At 46.1% G+C, this 21,747-nt stretch overlaps 1 protein-coding gene and 1 pseudogene across 1 annotated transcript in view; both read left to right on the top strand.

Moving 5' to 3' along the window:
* Positions 1-21,747, top strand: part of CDH26 (cadherin 26) — a 42,026-nt gene that overhangs the window by 6,464 nt on the left and 13,815 nt on the right. Inside the window, exons 3-10 of the mRNA XM_049650519.1 lie at positions 1,465-1,569; positions 3,255-3,416; positions 9,827-9,974; positions 11,747-11,913; positions 12,347-12,475; positions 14,616-14,801; positions 16,053-16,321; positions 19,908-20,050. Coding sequence (XP_049506476.1) covers positions 1,465-1,569; positions 3,255-3,416; positions 9,827-9,974; positions 11,747-11,913; positions 12,347-12,475; positions 14,616-14,801; positions 16,053-16,321; positions 19,908-20,050 — 1,309 coding nt within the window. The remainder of the gene's footprint in view (positions 1-1,464; positions 1,570-3,254; positions 3,417-9,826; positions 9,975-11,746; positions 11,914-12,346; positions 12,476-14,615; positions 14,802-16,052; positions 16,322-19,907; positions 20,051-21,747) is intronic.
* On the top strand, positions 7,681-7,794 carry LOC125937169 (uncharacterized; annotated as a pseudogene).

Raw genomic sequence — 21,747 nt, 5'->3', positions numbered from 1 at the left:
TATTGAACTTAACATTCTCTGGTATGTGAGCTTTGGACAGTCCAGGGATGCAGCCACACCCCCCAATCACCTTGTGCCACCTTATGAATATCTCCTTCCTGTCTTGTGATCAACTCATTTTCTAATTGAATACAGTTGACCCTTGAACAACATGGGTTTAAAGTGCATGGGTCTATTTACATGGAGATTTTTTTTTTAAATTTTTTAATGTTTATTTATTTTTGAGACAGAGAGAGACAGAGCATGAATGGGGGAGGGGCAGAGAGAGAGGGAGACACAGAATCGGAAGCAGGCTCCAGGCTCTGAGCCACCGGCCCAGAGCCCGACGCGGGACTCGAACTCACGAACCGTGAGATCGTGACCTGAGCTGAAGTCGGATGCTCAACCGACTGAGCCACCCAGGCGCCCCTACATGGAGATTTTTTTTTTACAGGACAGTACTGTAAATGTAGTTTCTCTTTCTTATAATTTTCTTAATGACATTGTCTTTACTACGTACAGCATATAATACACAAAACATACAAAATATGTGTTCGTCGACTGTTCATGTAATCAGTAAGGCTTCTCTGGTCAATGGTAGGGTTGTTAGTAGTGAAGTTTTGGGGGGGTCAATAGTTACATGTGGATTTTTGGCTGCCCCAGGGGGCAGCACCCTAATCCCCACATTGTTCAAAGATCAACTGTAATTTTTTAAAAAGCTTACATGTTTGTGGACAAAAAAATTAATGTGGCTAGAAAGCAGCTTTGCTTATAATAAATAGATGGTTAAATTCCATCTGTGGTGTTTTGCCTGACAAGTCTCTGAGCCTGATACCTGAGTCTGAGTCTCTCTCTCTTCCTGTCTTTGTTAAAAGGGAGAGTAATAGACGAAGTGCCAGCCCAGAGCTTTATCCACACTATCAGCACCGAATGGAGATGTTGTCATCAACTCTTTCCTTTTGTTATATATAATTTATTGTCAAGGTGGCTAACATACAGCGTGTTCAGTGTGCTCTTGGTTTTGGGGGTAGATTCCCACGATTTATCGCTTATATACAACACCCAGCTCATCCCAACAAGTGCCCTCCTCAATGCCCATCACCCATTTCCCCCCACCGCACCCCCCATCAACCCTCAGTTTGTTCTTCAACTGTTTCCAAAAGACGGAAAGACAAGTGGGGGAAATAACCTTCTCGTTCATTCAGCGACTGTTTGCGTGTCTGCCGTGGGACAGGGGTTGGCACATAGTAGGCAACGGTCTTCAACGTTATGTCTGCATAGCCCTTAAGACGATCTCACGATCCATGTAAAACCATCGGGCGGCCGGTGCCCCGCCGTCTAGGAACGACTCTGCAGCTGTGAGCAGAACAGTCACTTTTAACTCCTAAGCATCGGACGGAGGCTGTTGTGAGGACAAGAGAGATAATGCAAATGTAGTGCCTGCCACCTCGCCATCACCTGCTTATTGCGGCATTGTAATTTCAGGGAGAGAGCCACCGGCCCCTACGGCGATCCAAGAGGAGGTGGGTTATTACCACCCTGGAACTGGAGGAGGAAGATCCAGGACCCTTTCCCAAACTTGTTGGTGAGGTAAGGGAGGCCCCCACCATCCTCTCTGATTGGCAGGCGGGTTAAGTCTTGAAAGGCTGTGTGCTAGGGGGGCCAGGTCAGTGATGGGAGGAACACCGGACTGGGTTCTAGAACCCACTGTGCCTCTACCTAGCGGGGCGACTTCGGGCGAGTCCCTTCACGTGAGTGGGTGCCGAGCACGTCGGTCACATCTGGCAGCGGGCTGGTTAATTCCAGCCCACAGGCCTGCTGTATTCGGCCCAGGCAAAGTCTTTGGTAAAAAAAAAAAAAAAAAAGTATTCTTTAAAAATAAGGGGATTGTGGTTACCGGAGGTGGGAAGTGGGGACAAAAGGGAGATTCGAAAATAAATAAATAGAAAGTAAAAAGGTGGCCGCCAGGGCTGGCGGGAGGAGGTTCATAGAGACTGGCTGTCTAATGGGGACAGACAGGTGTCAGTCTGGTCACATGAAAAGCACTGTGGACCCAGATGGTGGTGGCGGCCTCCCCACCCGGAGCGCTTAGTACCGCCGGCATGCACACTCCGAGGTGATTAAGACTGTGAATTGTATGTTGTGTGTATTTTCCCATAATAAAAAAAATGGGAAAGAATAGGAAGATTGTATTAGAAATTGTGTAATTTTAGAGGTGTTTTGACAATTGGAAAATCTGACCACACGGAGCAACAACGAGGTGGGGCTCGTGTCACCCCCAGTCCCCACCGCTCCCTGCTGCCTCCCGCACTCTGAGGCCTAGCGCCGGCCCATGCGCCAAAGCGGTCACCTGACGGTGTCGCAATGCCGGAACGTTTCCGCCTGGCCCGTGTCATTCCCTCCCATGACAGTCCTGACCTGATGCACCTGTGCATTATGCACTGAGTCACTAAGTCCCTACAGCTCTGACATCCTATGGTTTCTCGAGAAACAAATGAAAACAATTTGTATTTTTTGCAGTGTTCATAAAGATAGTAGATGCTATATATATAAAAAAAAAACATACAGAAAGTTTTCAGGGCTCAGTGGTTAAAACTGTATCCTCATAAGAGTCAGGGGAACACAGTGGGCTCCTATTCCCGAGGTACCGTATCCCTAGTATAGGAGTTAGATACACTCGCTGCTCCCTGTCTGCCCAGTACAGGCCATGATGGCACCTCCATTATGGGGTTGTTTTAAAGATTAAATAGGCCAGGGCAAGTGAGGCATATAGTGACCCGGCTCACTGTATGGCCTTTCGAAATGTTAGGTTTATGAGTATTTCTCCTCTCTCCCTGAAGGGATCATCAATGTTAACACATCGGTATGTATGCTTCCAGATTCTTCTCCATAGCCTCACTAATGTGAGTCTGTATTGACAAATGGGATTGCCATACGTATATTGTTCTGCAAGTTGCCTTTCTGGTTCAACAGTAAGGCAGAGCCCCCTCCCTGGGGCAGGGCGTGTAAGTCCTGAAAGATTGGGGGCCCGTGCCCTGTGAAGGGGGTACCGTTCTAGGGTTCTTTCCCTGGGGAGGGACGTGTGTGTTGTTCAGTCAGGTGCTTGCCTCAGAACCCAGGCTTCGATGCACCTGCTTGGGCCCCTAGCGTGGGACAGGCTGGACCCGAGGCTTCTGGGCCCCAATGCGCCTGGCATCTTAGCCTTGATATTCAATGCGCCTTGTGATTTATTCTCATTTTCTTTTCTCCCCCCCCCTTTTTTTTGGCCTTTTCAGCTGTTCAATGATATGTCTCAGAACATGTCATTAATGTATTTGATCCGTGGACCCGGTGTGGATGAGTATCCAGAGATTGGGCTGTTCTCTATAGAAGATCACAAGAACGGACAAGTGTACGTTCACCGCCCTGTGGATCGAGAGACAACGCCATCTTTCACGGTACCTAAAACTTGATATATTTTAAGCTTGGGTTTATTGTGAAGCTGCTGTGGGAATATTGTATTAGCTAGGCATTAGTGAAGCTGTCCACACGTCACGTCCTGGGAGACCGTATATTATACACCATGGTGAGCTTTAAAAGTATGCGTGGGCAGAGAGGTTGACTTTGTAATGTTCTTTTAAAGTTCTGGACTCAGAGGATTCATGGGAGCTGCTACGGATCTTCCTTCCAATGACTGGATTCCCAGCACTATCAGGATATCCGAAAGCACTTGGAGATAGGGCTATAGGATGTTTACAAAATGGGCTAATCTGATTTTTGATGAATCACCGTTGAAATATGTGGGCAGGCGCTACAGGCAGAGTCCACAGTTATCTAACGACTGATGGATGAACAGTTGTATACCTGGTGACAGTTTCTCATCGTGAGCCCGCGTGTTTCTTATGATCTCATAACCCCAACACCATGGTCTACTATGAATCTGAAATCCAGGCTCTAAGCCAGGAAAGGAAATTGTAAAGTAAAATGCCCAAACCACATGGTGGTGTGTCACTTTACCAGCCTCACCTCACGGGGATAGAAGGACATTTTCGCCTTTGTTATGTTGTGACTTCTGCTGGACACTGAGCTTGTCTGCACATTAACCCCTTCAGGGTGGGAAAGAACAACGAAAGACGTAATTTAAATACCTTGTCTCCAATGATCTCAAACCATTTATATACATAATAGGATATTTGCCCTTAACTCATTGATAGGCTCTGAGTCTCTAATTTTTAAACAGGCAGAAATTCTCCCCAAACTCCAAAAGTCCTGCACAGAAGACTTTCCGGGTCTTCACTATTCATAGAAATCCTTGCCCCATCTAGGGAACGTGCAGTGTCTGTTAAAAAGAAGCAATATGGAGTGGTCATAGGGGGACCGTGGGGCAGCACCGTTAAATCTGGAATGAGCAAACAGGTCACCGAGGGATCTTGGGAAAATGCAGATTTTGTTTCCGCAAGTCAGCGTGGAGCATAGACTCTGTGTCTCCAAGAAGCTCCCAGGAGAGGGAAGCTTGGTCCGTGGCTTCTACCCGCTGAGCCCGGTGGGGGCGGGGGCTGGGGCAGCTCCGACAAATAGTGGGCATGACTCCGTGCAGGGAGGAAACAAAACATTTAGTGCTGTGTTCTTGGTCTTGCTGTTGTGATTTGGTTGCTGTTGTTTGCCTTTAACGTCTTTACTGACCTATCGAGGGTTACGTTTCACAAGGTTTAACGTGGGACCTCGTGCCGGCAGCAGATGATGCCGAAGCCAAATCCGTAAGAGTGTTTCCTGACACGTGAGGCCCAGGTGGAATAGTTTGGCACATCACAGGGAGGTCCCAGGGAACAATTCGAGCAAACGGGGAAGACGTGGGGACCTGAGCGGTGTCCCCCTGGGTCCTGCTCTATCAGGATTTCCGGGCCCTGTGCTTGGACCTGCCCGGCCAGATGGAGACCCAGCCCGCGCACAGCCGTCCTTTCACACTGAGTTCTGCGATCTCTTGCTAGCTGGCCCCTCATTTGACTGTGAACTTGCATGAGGGAAGACTCAGGGTGGGGATTTGGAGGCGTGCCCCCACCCCGTGGCTCCCTGTCTCACGCCCTTGGTTCTCGGTCTCCTTGATACTTTTCATCGCCTGAAGCATATACCTGACACGTGTTTGGTTCTCTGTGAGTGGCCATTCTCCCCACTGGAGGCCCATTCTAAGAGGAGGGAGTGTCCTTTCCAGTGCCACTACCCCCCGGGTCAGGAATCGGGCTCTGCACATTGTAGGTTTTCATTTAACTATGTTGGATGAATGAATGAGCACAGTGGCATGTACTCTCTGCTTCGAGGGTGTTGTGGGTTGAGCTGTGTCTTCTAAAGAGAGGGGTTCGTGTCCTCCCCGTGGTACCTGTGAATATGACCTTATTTGGATATAGGGTCTTTGCAGGTGTCATCAAGTTAAGACGAGGTCATACTGGATCAGGGCGTATCCTGAGCCAGTGACTGGCCTCCTTATAAGGGGAGGGGAATTTGGACACCAAGAAGGACACAGGGGAGAAGCAGGAGACAGAGCCTGGGGTGATGCACCTGCAGGCCGAGGACACCGGGATTGGCGGCAGCCACCCGAAGCTGGGGGAGAGACCCGGAACAGAATTTCCCTAAGAGCCTCCCATGGAGGGAGCCATGCCTGCTGCCCCCGGGTGTGGTTCTGGTCTCCAGAAGGGTGAGAGAACACATTTTGTCATAAGGCGCCCAAACAACTTTGGGGTAAGTTGTTGCAGCGGATGTAGGAGACTGGCATGCAGGGGTCAACCTACTCGTTAGGGAGCCACAAGACAGGCCAATGAGAAGGGTTCCCAGCCGCAAAGAGTGGGACAAGCAAGTGTCACCAAAACACCACACAAGCCAGGCCTTCCAGGTCCACCACCTACTTCTGGGTCTTGGCTGTCCCCAAAGCTGGGGCGTGTTAGGCACGCAGTCAACCCGAGGAGGTGGCAAAGCTCCATTCCTGGCAGCGCTGCTGTGTTCTTGGGGGGCAGCGAGGGGTCACTGGAACCAGCCAGAGCATTTAAAAACCTGTGACTGGGAGCTGAGAGGAGGTTGAGGGGCTATCTTCTTGTTAATTCCGTAAACCTACAAGAGGGCGGTAACTGTGGCTGAGAATTGCTGGAAGATTTAAGACACAGCTGGAAAGGGGGGAAAAAACAGATTTTTTCTATATAGGAATCTCATCTGTTTATATCAAAATATGCACAATCCCATAGGCTACAGATACACTCAAGAAAATCATTCTTTTATTTCCTTGAAATAGTCATTTGTGGGTCTTGATCTCCACGCACCCATCTTTGCCTACTTAGAGCCCATGCACGTAAGTGATTTTGTCTTGTGTGTTCGGCGTTTAAGGTATTTCCGCGTGCTCACCAGTGACTAGAGTACGCATCTTGCACGTGCCATTTAAACAGCCATGTACCCCTCCGTCACGTCACTGTTGTATGGTGCGTCATCCAAGATCTAAATCTTAAGGCCATAACAAAAGGCTGAAAACCCTTCCCAAGTGCAGAAAATATCCATGACGCTTCCTCTCTCCATTGCAGCTCTGAGGCGCCAGAAACTCTTAGCATCTTGTCAAAGAATAAACAGTTATTTTGCCTCTCGGGCATCTTACAGAACTTACTGTCTCAGAAGTCGCTTTTAGGATGATACATGGAACATAAAATGATAAACATAAAACAAACACGCGGTTCTTAGTTTTAAGTGGAAGGGTTACAGGTGGCGCCTTTTGGAGCCAGAAGTCCGCGTGATGCGGCAGCCAGCATAGTCATAAATTATGGAAGAGCATGTGGAAATGGTGTGTGAGAAGGCCAATTTGCTTGCTCAAAAATTTAAAAATGTATGTTGGATTCCCCAGGGTGGACTGGTTCAGTAGTCTTGTAGGGGAGAGGAGACAGCTAAGTAGGAGAGCCCACGCCCAGGCCACTTTGCAGGACACCTGGCGGGGCCACCATGGTGGATGCTGATGAGGAAGCAACGTGTCTGCAGAAAAGACGCCCAGGGAGGTACGTGCCTCGGAGACCTCATGGGCTCTGGGAAAGGCATGGAGAGACCATTGCCCGATGCTATCAAGGTGCTGAGACCCCTGTCTGGTGAAGCTGCCTGCTCTGGGCCCTGGGGGAGCCATGGAGGGGAGTGGTGAAGACCTGGCTGGCGGTGTAGTCTAGTCTACACCTTCTTGGAATGAACCTGGGCCGAGCTGAGAGTGGACAGCCGCAGAACCTCTCGGCGTCGCAGAGTGGAGCGCTGGGGATGCCTCCCTCTAGGGCTTCTCTGAGATAGAAAGGAGGTGATCTGTGTAAGAGCTCAGCCCCAGGCCTCCCTGAAGCTGCTTCTTCCAGAATAAACCCCATGCTTGCTCAGCGTCCCCGAGCCAGGCTCCGCACCTACAACCGGCCAACCCTTGAGAAACCAGTGTTCCCATAGCAGACGGTCTTCCACCTTGAGAGGTCCTCCGGTCAATGTCCCCCTTCCCACTCCTTTTCCTGGGGCTCTGAACTTCTCTCTCACCGCTGATTCTTTCCCCACAATTGATCAGCTTTCAACAGATCAAATCACTGTTTATCCTAGAGCAACAGAGATGCAGCAGCAAGTCTCATTAGACTTACTTTAAAATATATATATATATGATAGGTATACGTTATATATATTTTTATATCTATCTGTATATGTATCTATACCTATATCTATATCTATCTATACATGGTGCTCACTTTCGCAGCACACAGGCTAAAATTGGAACGACACAGGGAAGGTTAGCGTGGCCCCTGTGTGAGGACAGAGGATGGCACACATATTTGTGAAGTGTTCCATATTTAGAAACATATAAATACATAATATATATGGTTGCCCACTTTTTATTTTATACGTAGGGGCTTTTTAAAATTAGTAGACTTTTTTTTTTTTTAATTTTTTTTTTCAACGTTTTTTTATTTATTTTTGGGACAGAGAGAGACAGAGCATGAACGGGGGAGGGGCAGAGAGAGAGGGAGTAGACCTTTTTTTTTTTAGAGCGGTTTCAGGTTTACAGAAAAGTAGGGTGGGAAGTACAGAGCGCCTGTCTGCCCTTCATGCCCTCCCCACCCCACCCAGCTTCCTCTCTTATTAACATCGTGCATGGGTGCTGAGTTTATGACAGGGGATGAGCCAATATGATACGTCATTATCAACGAAGCCTCTAGTCACCTTAGGCCTCACTTTCGGTGTTGCACCTTCTATGGGTTTGGACAAATGTGTAGTGACACTTATCCACCGTTACAGTAGCATACGGAGTATTTTCACTGCCCTAAAATTCCCCAGTGCTCCCCATATCCATCCATCCCTCCTTCCTGAGCCCTCGGCAACCTCTGATCCTTTTGCGATCTCCATACTCTGCCTTTTCCAGAACATCGTATAGTTGGGATTACACAGTGGAGAGCCTGTTCAGATTGGCTCCTCTCACTTAGCAACGGCCACTGAAGATTCCTCCATACTCCATGCTTTTTTAGTGCTGAGTAATATTCCATTGTCTGCATGGACCACAGTCTGTTTATCCAATCACCTAGTGAAGGCCATCTTGGTTGCTTCGATGTTTGAGGACTATGATTAAGCTGCTATAGACATCTGTGTGCAGGTTTTGGGGTGGTCATAAATTTTCAACTCTTTTGCATAAATGCCAAGGAACATGATTGCTGGTTTGCACAGTAAGAGGATGTTTAGTTTTGTAAGAAACCACCAAAGGAATGAAGAATTCTTTGCCACCTGTACGTCTTCTCTGGAGAAAACGGGTCTGTTCAAAACTTTGCCTGTTTTTAACCTTTGAAATTCGATTTTAGCAAGGTCCCAGGAAATAAAGTTAATATATAAAAATCAATTATATTTCTGTATCCTGGCGATGAATAGTTGGAAATCAATATTTTAAAAACCATATCATTTATAATATCACCAAAACAGACGAAGTGCTTAGGTATTCATCTAAAATCTGTGCACTATATGTTTCCTCAAAACTATAAAACACTGATGAAGGAAATCAAGGGAGGTCTAACTGAATGAAAAGACAGACTGAGTTTATGGATTGAAAGATGGAGTATTAAGGGGATAATTCTTTCCAAATGTATCTGTAAACTCTGCACAAGACTGATCAAAAAACTAGCAGAACTTTTCATACGTATCGACAAGCTGTGCCAAAATTTACATGGGGAGGCAAACCAGCTTTTGGTTCTCTTGGCTCTGTTTTGCTATTTTGAACTTTATTGATATATCTTTATCATTTCCTTCTTTCTGTTTGAGTTTAATTTCCCAGGTTCTTAAGAAACCGAAGGGAGAGAAGCCTAAAGTATCAATCTGAGATCTTTTGAAAGCAAAGACTTCCCACTGCCTGTTTGGGGTGATGCACCCTCCTTATTCAAACACAGAAGTAACAGCAGTAGCCTTTTGAGAACCCACTGCAGGTCAACAGCGGTGCCAATTACTTTCAACGTTCCTTTTCCCCAAAACTTTTAAGTGTCTGCTCTCCGCGACATTTCAGCAATACTGGTTAGCGTATGTATTTTTCATGACCGTGCTGACACGGCCGAGGCTTCTATGCAATCTGGCCACGTCTACCCGGGTAGAGAGACTGAGATTAGAACCTAATTGTAACTCATGGTGTACTTTTCCAGTCAGTGCATGGGTCTGTCCCACAATCTTTGTGCCAGCCCTGTGCTCAGTCCCTGGGGTCACATGGCGAAGGACAGCGACGTGACCCCTACCCTCAGAAACTTCCCGGCAAGTTCAGGAGCGGGGGCAAAACATACGAGTACGCGAACAGTGATTTGAGCAGCAGCATCCAGAAAATGATCCTGCAAGGTTAATACAGTTCTCTGCTTCCTAGGTTTACTTTGATGTTCTGGATCGCCTATCAGGAAGAGTCATGGACAGTTCCCTGATTTTCAACATTAGGATCAGTGATGTGAACGATCACGCACCCCAGTTCCCTCAGAAGGAATTTAACATCAGCGTGAAGGAGAACCACGCTGCAGGTGTGTGCAGTGGGGCGTCCTCTCTGCTCTGCTCCATAAAGGTTTTTCCCGCTTTGATTCTGAGGGGGTGCTTGATCCTCAGGGAGACGGTTTACTGTTCACATCCTGAAGGTTGCAGGCCCTGGGTTCCAGCGAAATGCTTGGAGGTTTGTAAGCCTCATTTTGAATTGGCAATAAAATGATATGGAAATCGTGTCTGTCGGAAAAGCCGATAGGTAAAGACCAGTCTAAAATAAGCCAGGGGCGCCTGGGTGGCTCAGTCAGTTAAGCAGCCGACTTCGGCTCAGGTCACGATCTCACGGTCCATGATTTCGAGCCTCGCGTCGGGCTCTGTGCCGACAGCTCAGAGCCTGGAGCCTGCTTCGGATTCTGTGTCTCCCTCTCTCTCTGACCCTCCCCTGCTCATGCTCTCTCTCTCTGTCTCAAAAATGAATAAACGTTAAAAATATTAAAAATAAAATAAAATAAGCCAAATGCAACGAGGGAGAATGCCGAGCTGAACGGCAGGCTCCCGGATAGTCTCTGTATTTTCTCGCCTGTAAAATGGCAATGAGATGCCATCCAAAGTTTCTGAGCTACAGATTCTGTGAGTCTTTAACTCCAAACCACTTATACTAGAGTGTGCATCTATTTTAATAACAGAAAAGCATGATTTACTGCACAAAATAGTCTTTAGAGAACTCAGAAAATTCCAAGAAATTAAGACTGAAATAGAAAGCATATTTACTACTTCTAGAGATAAGTATCATTAATATTTTCGTTTATATTCTTTTCAGTATTTTTCTTTGCATTTTACATATGTGTGCATGTAAACACACTGTATGTTATATTTGCCTATGTGTATATATTCCCGGATTTTTACATATAAGCACAAATGCAAATATGTATATATACATACATTTTTCATCTTTATCATAGTGCAAAATGTAAATGGGTGTATATTAAATATTTACAAATGTACGGGTGTATTTTTTTTACATGGGTAGATTTATGAATTTTCTCTTCTAAAAGTGCAATTCTGCTGTTTGTAAACTAACTGTTCTCCTACAGCATATCCTATTGTGTAATACTTTATTTCATGGATGTGTTTTTACAGTAACTAACCTCCTATTGTTAGACATGTATGTTTTGTCCCCACTTCATGTTATTTTCACAAAATACGCTTCCGTGAATGTTTTTGAGCTAAATCTGCATCCCATTCAAGCGTCGTTTACTTGGCATAAATGCAGAGAACGACGGCACACGACATTTAAGTATTCTTCTCCAGTCACCTCCCAGCACATCCCAGGGGGCCTGGCTGCTGTCCGTCTTGGATTACTAAGTGCTTGCTTGTGTCGATAGGTTTCCTGTCCACGTGTCCCTTCCTTTTGTCTACTTCCTGTTGGCGTGCCTGTCGTTTTTCTCCTTGATTTTAACCTTCTTATTCTATATGAAGAATGTTTATGTCTGCCCTATATACGTTTTCCTGGCTTATCATTTCTCTTTAAGTTTTGTCTGCGGTTTTTTTTTGTTTTTGCCACACATTTAAAAATCTGTCTGATCTATCAACTCAGGCCTTCCTGTCTCCTGCGCTAGCAATTGTGATGAGAAAGTTCTTATGACTATTTAAATATTCCTCTTTATTTTTTATAGTATGTCTGTAGTTTGATTTTATAAATATTTAATCCATTCTGGTGTATATGCCTCCATGCCATTTAGCAAAAGGATCGTCATTCTACTGGGTCGATAGGCTGCCTTTGGTCAATAGTAACCGTTAAAACAATTCTTTCCAGGTCAACCTATTTTCCGGATGTTAACAGTTGATTTGGATCAAGAAAATACTCCAAATTCTGAAGTCCTTTATTTCCTTATTTCTCAAACGCCGATACTGAAAGAAAGTGGCTTCCATATCGACCGTATCAGTGGAGAAATACAACTCTCAGGATGCTTAGATTATGAGGTTATGTGGATTTTATTATTTTAAAAAAATGAAATGTGTTCTCTATCTCTGAGCCCCAGACTTAGGATTTATGTTTGCAGCAGAAAACCCTCTGTGTCTAGGCTTGCTATTGAGATCGTTAGAATGGATTATTTTTTTTTCTAATTTTTTTTTTACATTTATTTATTTTTGAGAGACAGAGAGAGACAGAGCGTGAGCAGGGGAAGGGCAAAGAGAGAGGGAGACACAGAATTGGAAGCAGGCTCCAGGCTCCAAGCGGTCAGCACAGAGCTCGACGTGGGGCTTGAACTCACGAACCGTGAGATCATGACCTGAGCCGAAGTCGGATGCTTCACCGACTGAGCCACCCAAACGCCCCTATGGTGGCTTGTTTTTTTAATGCTTCCCTTTGCTTCATTTGAAGGGCTTGACTGTTCATTTCCTCCCCACACAGACGGCTCCTCGGTTTACACTGCTAGTCAGTGCGAGGGATTTTGGAGAACCACCACTGTCATCCACGGCCACGGTTCACATCAACGTGGAAGAAGGCAACAACCACATGCCCACGTTTACCCAGGAGAACGTAAGGCACCCAGGCTTGCCCCGAATGCCCAGTCCGTACAGAAACAGCCTCAAGTGCTAGGCTCAGTGTTGCTGAGGGGATTGGCCATACCCCCAAAGAGACATGTCATTCTCCAAAATAACTTAAACCAGAAAGAACACGCCAGCCATGCTGACACAGAATCCCTCAATAATAGACTGGGGAGCTTACTTTTATTTTTTATTTTTTATTTTTTTTTTACTATTTTGGGCTAGATCCTGTGCTCAGAACTTTTACATGCATGCTTTCATTTTCAATTGCTGGGACTAGCACGCAATTCCCATTTGACAGATGAGGACACTGAGGCACAGAGAAGATAGAGAATCCGTGCTCACTGTCCACGAGATTTCTCAATTCCACACTGTTGACGTGGGATGGCAAATTCGTTGTTGTAGGGTCAGGGGAGGCCGCCCAGTGCACTGCCCAATGCTTAGTAGCATCTCCGACCGCTACCCACTAGATGCCAATGGACCTCCCAATTGTGACACCCAAACATGTCTGCAGACATTGCCCAATATTCCCCGGGCAGGGGGGGCAAGTTCGTGAGAATCTAGACCTGAGCGTTTAACCAACATCCAGAGCTCTAGAATAGGGAAGATGAGCAGGTGGGTTCTGGCTTTGCCTTTCTCAGCTCATCTGATTTATAGACTGACATGGGATTTCACATGCTACACATCCCCACGCTTGAAGAAAGCGCTGGAACCCACTGTTCCAGACCATTTGGAAATGCCACGCCATTTGAGATCTGCAAGATTGCTAAAAACACTCAGGATCTGTCCCCTATTTTGTATTTTGTGCTCTTCTATATGAATTTTTCTGAGAAAAATATCCACTTTACTTCTTTCTCCTGACCCCTCTCAGTGAGAACTTTCTGGAAGACCTAGAGAGATCCCCAACCCAGCACCCCTCCCTCCCACCCCCCAACCCAACACACCCACACACATACACACACACACACACACACACACACTCTCTTAATCATCAGCTCCCTGGGGATGGAGTTTTGCCAATCCCGTTCACAGCACCTAAGATAGAATCTGGCACATCATAACCTTTGTTGAATAAATAAATGCTACAAACAATTATTTGAGAAAGTATTATTAAAAAAATTTTTTTTAATTGTCTAGAGAAGAGGAGCCCGGCCTGCTCAGTCAGTAGAACGTAAGACTCTTGATCTTGGGGTTGTACGTTCAAGCCCCATGTTGGGTGTAGAGATTACTTAAAAATAAAATCTTTGAAAGGAAATAGAATAGACCAAAGCTGAAATGTTTTCAGATGAAAACACCTCAGCAAACAGTATAGAATAACTGAAAAAAAATACTTACTATGTTTCAACCTTATTTCAAAATCTTTCTCTGGTTTAGTAAAAAGCTCTGCTCTGAAGTAAGGGTGGGGAAAATACACCCAGTTTCGATATACTTGTTAAAGAGAAATTATCTTGTCACCTGAGTATTGAATAACAAGTTCGAGATCTACATGTGTTAGAAAAATGATTGCCTTAATCTAAGTAACCGTAAGAGTTCCATCTTAGGAGAAGAGCTAGGATTTTTTTTTTTTAGCAGCACAAACTAGGATGTGTATTACTATTTTAAATATTCTTAGAAAAATAGTGCATTGAGTTGGATTTAAGAGTACTTTCAAAGTCATTCAGCTGTCAGGGCGCCTGGGTGGTTCAGTCGGTTGGGCGTCCGACTTTGGCTCAGATCATGATCTCACCGTTGGTGGGTTCGAGCCCTGCGTCGGGCTCTGTGCTGACTTGGAGCCTGGAGCCCGCTTCGGATTCTGTGTCTCCCTCTCTCTGTGCCCCTCCCCACCAGCACTCTGTCTCTCTCTCTCTCTCAAAAATAAATAAATTAAAAAATTAAAAAAAAAAGCCATTCAGCTGTAGACACAAGTCACGGGGGAAAGGGACAGAGGAAGGACCTGGGTGTGCTGGGTCAGGCAGAGTTTCAAATCACTTGAGGTTAAGTTCAATAGCAAGAGAAATAAATACCCGTGTTAGATCAAACTCAACGCACTATTTTCCTAAGAATCTTTAATATCCATGTTGTGCATTTCTTTCCTTGCTTTCTTTTTCTTGCTTTTGTCTCCGTGACACGGAAATGACGATGGCCGCTCCCAGTATAAGATTCAGATTTCTGAAGGCCGCGCCAGCTGGGGCGTGTTGCGTCTCGTGGTCCAAGACGCTGACTTACCATTTACCTCAGCTTGGAGGGTCAAGTTTAACATATCGCAAGGCGACGAAGAAGGACGTTTTGACATTCTGACTGACCCCGAGACCAATGAAGGGATTTTAAATGTTATCAAGGTAAAGCCATCAGGGGATGTGCACCTACCAGTGGCCGCGGGAGTCCCGATAGCGAGATGCCTGTCGTGTGCCAAGCACATGAGGTGTGGCATGTCGTGTGTCCCCGTGGCGCCCAGTGAGGAGGGCAGGCTGTGTCATGACCCCCTGCTGCCGTGGGCCCTCGGCCCTTTGGACTTCGTGGCTCCTCTCACCAAAATATTATCAATACTACAAGTTAGTTTTTTGAGATGGTGTTAAGTACGTCAACATTTAATTTTCTTATTGTTTGAGACAAAATTTAATAGATCTATATAGGCCCTAAAACTTTTTTTTTTTTTCTGATATGCTAAAAATATTTAAAACATTTTCTCTAATCCTGGGAGTCTGTTTTTTTTTTTTTTTTTCTGAGTTGAAAAGACATTAGAACATTTGCACGGACCCCTGAAAGTATCGTGGGCCCCTGGCACTTTGCTTCTGTGCCTAATGAGGAGCTGGCCCTGCAGGAAAGTATATTATCTTCTCATTTGACTGATGAGGAAACCAAAGCCCAGAGAGGTCGGGTTGTTTTCACAAAGTCTCACAGCTGGAGTAGGGGTTCCGACTGAGGCAGTCTGACTTTATTGCTTTTAGTCTTACTCTCACCTAGAGCCTGGAGTGACCAGTGCCTCTGGGTCCGGGCAGGTGAGTCAGCCTGGGGGTCAGGTTCACAGACAGCCCTGAGTCGGTAGGTCTGGGGTGGGGCCTGAGCTTCTGTCTATCGGAGGCACAAGCTCCCGGGTGATGCCCCTGGGACCCTCCCACGCTGTGAATAGCAAGGCTCTGGGGGACTCTATCTCAGACGCCTGGGATTGAATATTTCAAATACTCCTGGCTTTTCAATCCTTTTAAGGCAGTGAGTGCCCTGAGTAACAGCGATCATTAGTATCTGTATTTCCTTAAGCTCCCCCCCCCCCCCGCCTTTTTATAGCAGAGTCGCCACATTAATGTTTCATTAGGTTATGGTTTTTGTTGCATTTTTCATTCCCCTCTGATGGATGGTGGCTCTTTTCAACCAGGAGAGGGGGAGGAAAAAAAAAAAAAAGAACTCCATAAATGACTTGAAAATGAGCTGGCAACGGTCTTTTGATCACTACCAGAGGCACTGTGAATAATAAATGAAGCGCAAAAGCCACGAGCTCGGGGTGTGCGTGTGCGTGACAGTGGGCACGGGGCTTTCTCCGGCCAGAGAAGCAGCAGCAGGTGCTAACGGGATCCTCTCTCTGGGACTTGCAGCCCTTGGATTATGAAACTCACCCCGTGTGGCGCCTTGTCATCACGGTGGAGAACGAGGAGACCCTCTTCTCCTGTGAGGGGGGCCGGCTTCGGGAGCCCAGGAAGGCAGCGGCGAGCGCCACTGTGAGTGTGCAGGTGACCGACGTCAACGACCCCCCGGCCTTTCACCCCAGGAGCTTTGTCGTCAGTGAAGTCGATGGCGCCGGGCCTGGAATTCAATTGGGAATATTTAACGCTACAGATCCGGACAGAGCCGCCGGACGGATAAGGTGAGAAGAGAGGGCCGGGAAGAGTGGTCGTTTAAACAGAATTAGGCACACTGAGGGCGCTGCCGTTGGGCAGCTGGTGAGGTGGACTCAAGACACCAGGAGGCCCGCTGGCCCGGGTTCAATGCCACCTTCCTTCCATAGCTTTCTCTGCGCCCCCCTCCCCAGGTGGGGTTCACCTGCTCATTTTCCTTTGCACTTAGCATACATCGCTTTTATACGGGTTTTCTTGTATTTAAAATAATTTGTTGGGCATTTCGATCTCCCTTTTTACTAAAGGTTGTAAACTGGCAACAGAAGGGGTTGTTTTTTTAAATTGTGGTAAAATATATCTAACACAAAGTTTACCATTTTAACCATTTTTTTGTTTGGTTATTATTTATTTATTGAGAGAGAGAGAGAGGTGGGGAGGGGCAGAGAGAGAGGGAGAGAGAATTCCAAGCAGCGCGGAGCCCCATGCAGGGCTCAATCCCACAAATTGTGAGATCATGACCTGAGCTGAAACCAAGAGTCAGAACCTTAACCAACTGAGCCACCCAGGAGGCCTCTTTTTTCCTTTTTAAAGTTTATGTATTTATTTTTGAGAGAGAGAGAGAGAGAGAGGGATTCCTAAGCAGGCTCCACACTGTCAGCATAAGTATGACTTGGGGCTCAAACTCATGAACTGTGAGCTCATGACCTGAGCCAAAATCAGGGGAGTTAGATGCTTAACCGACTGAGCCACCTAGGTGTCCCCCATCTTAACCATTTTTAAGTTCAGTGACATTAAATACATTCACACTGTTGTGCAACTGTCCCCGCTGTCCATCCCCAGAACGTGTTGATCTTATAAAACTGAGACTCTGTCCCCATGAAACAAGAACCTCTCTCCCCCCCTCTCTGCCCCTCTCCCAGACACTGGCGACCAGCACGCTACTTTCCATCTCTACGGGTTTGACTGTTCTAGGAACCTCACAGAAGTGGAATCATCCAGTGTTTGTCTTCTGGCAGCTTATGTCGCTGACCATACTGTCCTCCAGGTGCGTCCACACGGTAGCATGTTGCAGACCTTCCTTCCTTTTCAAGGCCGAGTAATATTCCCTTGTCTGCATAGACTACACTGTGCTCATCCATTCATCTGTGGGTGTGCACTTGAGTTGCTCAGTGTTTTGCTTGTACAAATAAAGTTGCCAGAATCCCTAGGAAGACGGCGGAGTCAGAAGTAGCAGGAATCTGCCTCCCCACCGACAAGGGCGCTAGAAGAATCTGTCTCATGTACCTGTTTTGGAACTCTGGATTCTGTTGAAGGGCTGCAACTCCCAGGGAAAGGCTTGGGTGGCAAGCCGAGGTTAATTTTGGTCAATTATAGCTCTTAGCACGTGTTCCTGGAACAGCCAAGTGTGCAGCTTGCAGGAGCCAGAGTGGGCACAAAAACCTCTGGCCTCCAAGTGTCAGGGATCCGTGCTTTGCTCACTGATTGCTGCTTTCAGTCCCAGAGGTACAAAGAGGCAGGTGGCCATTGTTTCTGGTCCCCCACCCTCATTGCTACAAATCCCTTCCCCCCTTCAGGGGATTTGAAGGTCCGATGCCTTTATTTCCCCCTCTTCATTTTTTGCCTTTTCCTGTTTCAGGAGCCAGACATTAAAGGCCAGGATAGTCAACATGAAGCACAGATAGGAGGAAAGTTAGAAAGGGACCACGCACACCCAAGGAAAGGCTCAGGGAAAAGGCGTGAGAGGACCTGAGGTTGAGAGGCTGGGCCTCAGCACAGAGACAGCCTATGACATCAGACAAACAAACGAAAATAAAATAAAATAAAAACAATAAGGAAAATCAGAAAACTCTGGGAAGGGGCAGAATTTGATTTCCAGAATCATCACATTATTAGATGCAAATGTCCGGTGCTCGAGGAAAAAAAAAAATCACAAGGCACATAAACAAACAGGAAACTAAGGCCCATTCAAAGGGAAGAAAATAGATCAACAGAAACTGTTCCCGAAAAATACCTGATGGCAGATGGGTTGGCCAAAGACTTCAAAACCGCTATCTTAAAAACGCTCCAAGAGATAAGGAAGCTGTGGAGGAAGTCCAAAGACGTGTAACAAGGACACAGAAAACATAACAGGAAACGAGAAAGGTGATGAGGGACTTACTGTAAGAATTACTTTACACATGTACAGATTCTACTCTTTAATCAGAAGACAGAGATCGACAGCATGTATAAAAACATATGGTCCAGGGGCGCCTGGGTGGCTCAGTCGGTTGAATCAAGAGTCGGACTCTTGATTTTGGCTCAGGTCATGATCCCAGGGTTGTGGGATCAAGCCCCAAGTTGGGCTCTGTGCTGACAGCATGGAGACTCCTTGGGATGCTCTCTCTCACTCTCTCTCTGCCCCTCCCCCACTTGCACATGCTATCATGCTCATGCACTCTCTCTCTCTCTCTCTCAAAATAAATAAATCACTTAAAAAAAAAAAACATGTGGTCCCACTAGATGCCGTCTATAGGAAACTCACATGAAGATCCAAATACACAAACAGGTCACCTGATACCATACACAAAAATTAACTCAAAGTGGATCAGGACCTAAATGTAAGACCAAAATCAATAAACGCTCTTAGAGGAAGCATAGGAGAAAAGCTTCATGACCTTGATTTGGGAATGATTTTTTGGATGTGACACCAAAAACACAGATAACAAAGGAAAAAAAGAGTCAGATTGGACTTCATGAAAATCAGAACATCCTGTGCATTAAAAAACACTATTCATGGAGTAAAAAACTGACCACAGGATGGGAGAAAGTCCTTGCAAGTCCTGTATCTGATAAGGGATTAATATCCAGAATATACAGAGAACTCCTATAACTCAGCAACAGAAAACCGAGAACAAGCAAGTCCCAAAGTGGACAGGACTTGAATAGACATTTCTCCAAAAAAGATCTACAAATGGCCAGTCGGCACGTGAAGAGATACGCAACATCGCCAATCATGTGAGAAATGCGATTCAAAACCACAATGAGACCCCACCCCACGCCCATTAGGATGACTTCTATCAAAAAGCCAGAAAACAAGTGTTGACAAAGATGTGGAGAAATTGGAACCTTTGTGCACAGTTGGTGACAATAGAAGTCGGTGCAGCCACTGCACAAAACAGGATGGTGGTTCTTTAAAAAATTCAAAGTAGACACCATGGACCCATAATTCCACTTCTGGCTATATGCTCCCAGAATTCAAAGCAGGACCTCGAAAAGATATTTGTACACCCACACTCAAAGCTCCATTATTCACTATAGCTAAAATGCCAAGGAAGCCCAAGTGCTCACTGACGGGTCAGTGGAGAAGCAAAACGGGGTATATATATATATATAATGGGATGTTATTCAGCCTTAAAAAGGAAGGATATTCTGTAATATGCTACGACATGGATGAATGAATTTGTCGACCTTACGCTCTGTGAAATATGCCAGACACAAAAGGACAAATTCTATTTGAGCTCACTTACAATTTCCCACATTACTTGCGATAGAATCTGTGTCTGCCGTGATATATTTTGATTTGCCTTTTGATGTAACTTTTTACTTTTTAAAATCGTGTGTGTTTCCTTCTACCAGGTATAAACTGGTTCGTGACCCGGCAAGTTGGGTCACAGTAGATGAACTCTCAGGAGCAGTCACCACCAGGAAGCAAATTGACCGAGAATCTCCTTACGTAAATGATAGCTTTTACATAATCATTGCTCACGCTATTGACGATGGTAAGTGTTGACCCAAAATTAGGCGGGAAAGTGTGTTTCGTGGCTTCCTGAGGGAAAATAATTCTAGTGACAGTCTTTCAGCCCAACCTGGAAAACTGTAAATCTTTTTATCACTATGCAGCTACTGGAACCTATTTTTTTTTTAATGTTTATTTATTTTTGAGAGAGAGACAGAGTGTAAGCAGGGGAGGGGAAGAGAGAGAGGGAGACACAGAATTGGAAGCAGGCTCCGGGCTCCGAGCTGTCCGCACAGAGCCTGATGCGGGGCTCCAACTCATGAACCGTGAGATCATGACCTGAGCTGAAGTCGGACGCTTAACCAACTGAGCCACCCAGGCGCACCCTCCTTTATTTTTTTTAATACTGGCAACTATTTTTGATGATAATGTTTGAAATGGCAGACTCGAGGCAAATGCCATGGGAAGAGGGGCAGTATTCATTCAGAAGATGATTGAGCCGATGAGGAAGCCACCATTGGACCCAGTGTCTGTTCCATCTAGACATAAAGCAGCTTTTTAGCTCTTTCTCAAAGCCGGTGGTGGGTGATAAATACTTAGCACAGGGTCTCTGTACTGGGAATGGCTTATAAGCTCTGACAAGTGTGACCATATGGGACAAATTTGTCATAAACCTGGTCGGGCAGTTCTGTGAGCCTGTTCCAACACTACTGTCTCTGATCTCCCATGGCTGAACTTTTAAACCTGCTGAAACCAGGGCGCCCGGGTGGCTCAGTCGGTTGAGCGTCCGACTTCAGCTCAGGTCACGATCTCACACTCTGTGAGTTCGAGCCCCGTGTCAGGCTCTGTGCTGACAGCTCAGAGCCTGGAGCCTGCTCAGGATTCCATGTCTCCCTCCCTCTCTGCCGCTCCCCTGATCATGCTCTCTCTCTGTCTCAAAAATAAATAAAAACATTAAAAAAATTTTTTAAAAAACCTGCAGAAACCAAAGTTGAATAAATCACAACTTTCAAGTAACTTTAGTTAATTGCCTTGAAGGAAATCTGTGAATTCAAACCCAGGTTTTAAGGGAAATGTAGGTGTATATCCCATTTGCACGATTAACGAGTAGAATGTTGGTTAGGTTAGGAAGATATTAAATCTGTGTTCCCAATCGTTTTTTTTTTTTTTTAATTCATTTTGAGTGGGAGGGGGTGTGGAAAGAGAATCCCAAGCAGGCTCCACACTGTCAGTGCAGAGCCTCATGTGGGGCTCGATCCCACAAACCGTGAGATCATGGACTGAGCTGAGATCGGGAGACAGATGCTTAACTGACTGAGCCCCTCCCCCGCCCCCGGGCATCCCCCAATCAGTCTTAAGTGAGGAGAAAGAAAGGGGTCCATCTTCCAGGGATCTGAAGAAATGATGTAGTGGGGTCCAGAGTACCCATTATCTGGTGTCCCCTGGTGGCTGACACCCTATAAAACTGTAGTGACAACCAGGATTCTGATGTGGACTCAGCCAAGATACAGACCATTTCCGTCACCACCTCACACCCGTTTCACTCCTGTCCCACCCCCTTCTTGATGCCTGGCATGATCGACACCCAGAAAAACGAATGATTCTATCCCACCTGGTTCTACAAATGATTTTGGGTGGCAAGCGTTTTGTTCACGTACCCTTCCCAGAGATTCCAAATCCAAATTTTCCAAAAAGCAGGAAGACAGGTCAAACACCTACTGTAAAGCTTACGACGTTGAA

Source organism: Panthera uncia (genome assembly GCF_023721935.1).
Source record: "Panthera uncia isolate 11264 chromosome A3 unlocalized genomic scaffold, Puncia_PCG_1.0 HiC_scaffold_11, whole genome shotgun sequence".
In the NCBI taxonomy this organism is placed as follows: domain Eukaryota; kingdom Metazoa; phylum Chordata; class Mammalia; order Carnivora; family Felidae; genus Panthera; species Panthera uncia.
This window is presented reverse-complemented; position numbering and strand designations above follow the sequence as displayed.